The following is a 3055-nucleotide window of genomic DNA, read 5'->3' as shown; positions in this document are numbered from 1 at the left end:
CTATTGGGTGGGTTTGGCAGCCGGGGGACTAAATAAGGCTGTCTTCGTACGGAGCCCTCCTGATATCAGGCCGCCTCAGGTTGTAACGGTGGCCTTGCCATGGTATGGGGCGCTGCCATGGTCGACCGGATATTTCCCCTTTATCCTCTTTGGTCACCGCGCATGGCGACATGCGCAGCTCCCTTAGCGGGGCAGGTGACCGTACGAACCAGATGTAATGAAACCACAAAAACCTAAAAATTCGGATGACGGGAAAACAAACACGGAACAAACGGACAAAATGACGGTAAAACATACCAACGCATCGACAGTACGGACTGATAAAAAACCAAACACGCGGACAGAACTACAGGACAAGCAAACAGACAGACAGGAGGAAGCGACGGACGCACTTAAAAAACAGTCAGACAATTGGACAAGACGTACAAGCAAAGACGAACTGAGGATGACGGGGTCACCCTCAGAGGATGAGCTCTTGGCCTCCAGCCAAGAAACAGTTGAGGGCAAAGCTGTGGGCCACAGTACGCCAACAACTATAAATCAACCAACAACATCCGCTCAAGCCATGGGGCAAAAGCGTGGTAATAAAGGTCCCTCGAGGTATAAACTTTACCAGAGGTCTCTCGCTATCCTTGGCAGGATTCGGAAAAACGAGACCGAAGGTAAAGTGCATCCCAAAGATGAGACCGACAAGGCAAGATGTCAAAAGGTGGTTGATGAATACTTGGCATTCCAAGCCGCCAACAGGACAGATGCCAAAAAACGAAACCGCTCGCATGACGAGACTGGGAAGGTAACAAGAAAGCACAAGATATCGGATCAGGGTGCAGTTGCCTCCAAACCTGTCAAGCGATTTAGTGAGGTGGCACGGGACCATCTCCAAATGGCATTGGTAGACGAAACCTCTAACCGCGGGAAACCAGTGCTTGACAAATGGTCAGAGATTGAGGCACGGTTGTCTCGCATAGTCGTTGACCATGTCATGGCGAACCCGGAGGGCCAAACACCAGGTTTCGACTCGGTGGAGGTAGTCCGCGGTTACCGAGTCATTAAATGCGATGACCAATTCTCATTGCATTTCTTGACTAACGTGATTGGTAAAATCCAGAACAGCTGGGAAGGCTTGAAACTCAAGCTAATTCCGGCTAGCGAGATTCCACGAAGGCCGAGGGCTCGCATCTGGGTACCAAACATGGAGTTTGATGCCAATCAACTAATCCCCTACCTTCAGGCGCATAATCGCTCGGTGCCGATGACCGATTGGTCGATCATCAAAGCGGAGGCTCCGCAAAGGCACAGCAGGTCATTCCTCCTTCTAATTACAGAAGAGAGTCTGGAACCACTGGAGAAAGTGGGAAACAAACTTCAGTTTGGGATCAGGAAGACCCAGCTGAAGATATTCCGTTCTGCAAATCCGGAAGAGGAGCAGGATGAGGTCGATGGTGCCAACGAACTGCTGACTGGCATGCAGCTAGATGACACCGAGTCCGAAAAAGGAAACCAATAAACATGGGTTTAAAGGTTGTCCAAATTAATCTGCAGCACTCACGGTGTGCAACGGACAACCTAACCGTTCTCCTGGCGGAGGAGGACGTGGACATCGCACTAATTCAGAACCCTGGGTGCGGAGCACCGAGGTGAAAGGGTTCACTGGGAAAACCTACAATATCTACTATAAACGGATAGAAGGTAATCCCAGAACATGTATTGTAGCTAAAAAACATTTAAACACATTTTTAATTCCATTATATAGTTCACAGGATGTGACGGCTGTTGAGGTGGAAGCCACTGACGGAGTCAGAATAACGCTTGCCTCTATATACATGGCACACGAAAGACCAGCACCGCCTGAGGAGGCTCGTAAACTTGTGCAGGAAAACCCGAACAAAACCCTGCTTCTCGGATGCGATGCCAATGCAAGGCATGCCCTATGGGGAAGCTCCGAAACAAACGACCGAGGTGAGTCTCTTTATGATTTCATAATTAACACTAACTTGTCGGTATGTAACAGGGGTAACACTCCCACTTTCACTTTTCCGAGTACGGAGTACTTCAGGGGATGGGAGGAAGTGATCGATGTTACCCTAATGTCTGAAAGCAGCTCAGTAAGGTTAGACAATTGGAGGGTCTCTGATAAAAGGTCTTTTTCGGATCACAGCTGGATCCTGTACGATCTGGATCTTAATGTTGATCCGCCCTTACCGTATAGAAATCCATTAAGAACCAACTGGAAAAGGTTCAGAAATATAGTCAATAAAAGGATAGGAGAGATTCCCATCCACAAAATCACTCTCACCGAAAGCCTTGAGAGTAGGGTCACAACACTGGAGAAGGCATTTAGTAGGGCCTACAAAACGTCCTGCCCCATAAAATTTAGTAAAAAATCCCATCCCCCTTGGTGGAGCAGTGAGCTCTCAAAACTAAGGGAAAAATCCAGATCAACGTTTAACCTCAGCTACTCGACAGGAAATTGGCAATTGTACAAAGAGAGTCGGAGACAGTACAAGAAGGCAATTAGGGCCGCCAAGAAAGAGAGCTGGAGCGAATTCTGTTCGTCAATCGAATCCACCAGGGATTCTGCCAGGCTTAGCCGTGTTCTGTCCAAAGATCATTCAATGGCTTCTTGGGTCAAGAAACCTGATGGTACTTGGACAGCTACGACAGAGGAATCGCTAGAACTTCTGCTAAACACGCATTTCCCGGGGTGCAGCGTCCACGAAAGTGGGAGGGGAAGTATTAGGCGGAGCCAATATAATCCACAGCACCTCGCAAAAGAAATAATTACAAAGGAGAAAGTTGCATGGGCAATTAAATCTTTTTCACCTTTTAAATCTCCGGGGCCAGGTGGGATCATCCCAAAGATGTTACAGGAAACCTTGGACTGTATCCTACCATGGTTAGAGGAAATTTTTAAAGCGTGTTTAAACCTAGGTCATATTCCAGATAGTTGGAAACTAGTCAAGGTCGTCTTCATTCCAAAAATAGGTAGGAGGGGACATGAATCAGCGAAGGACTATAGGCCAATCAGTCTTTCGTCTTTCCTGTTAAAAACCTT

At 47.8% G+C, this 3055-nt stretch overlaps 1 protein-coding gene across 1 annotated transcript; it reads left to right on the top strand.

The window, feature by feature from the left end:
- The first annotated feature begins 280 nt into the window (after positions 1-280).
- On the top strand, positions 281-1507 carry LOC129250286 (uncharacterized). Its single transcript, XM_054889921.1, has one exon. It carries the CDS (start codon positions 281-283, stop codon positions 1505-1507), a length of 1227 nt encoding a protein of 408 aa, XP_054745896.1.
- The last annotated feature ends 1548 nt before the right edge of the window (positions 1508-3055 follow it).

This window comes from Anastrepha obliqua, chromosome 6 (genome assembly GCF_027943255.1).
Source record: "Anastrepha obliqua isolate idAnaObli1 chromosome 6, idAnaObli1_1.0, whole genome shotgun sequence".
NCBI classification, from domain to species: Eukaryota; Metazoa; Arthropoda; class Insecta; order Diptera; family Tephritidae; genus Anastrepha; species Anastrepha obliqua.
Note: the sequence above shows the minus strand (reverse complement) of the source record. Positions and strands in the feature narration are given on the sequence as shown.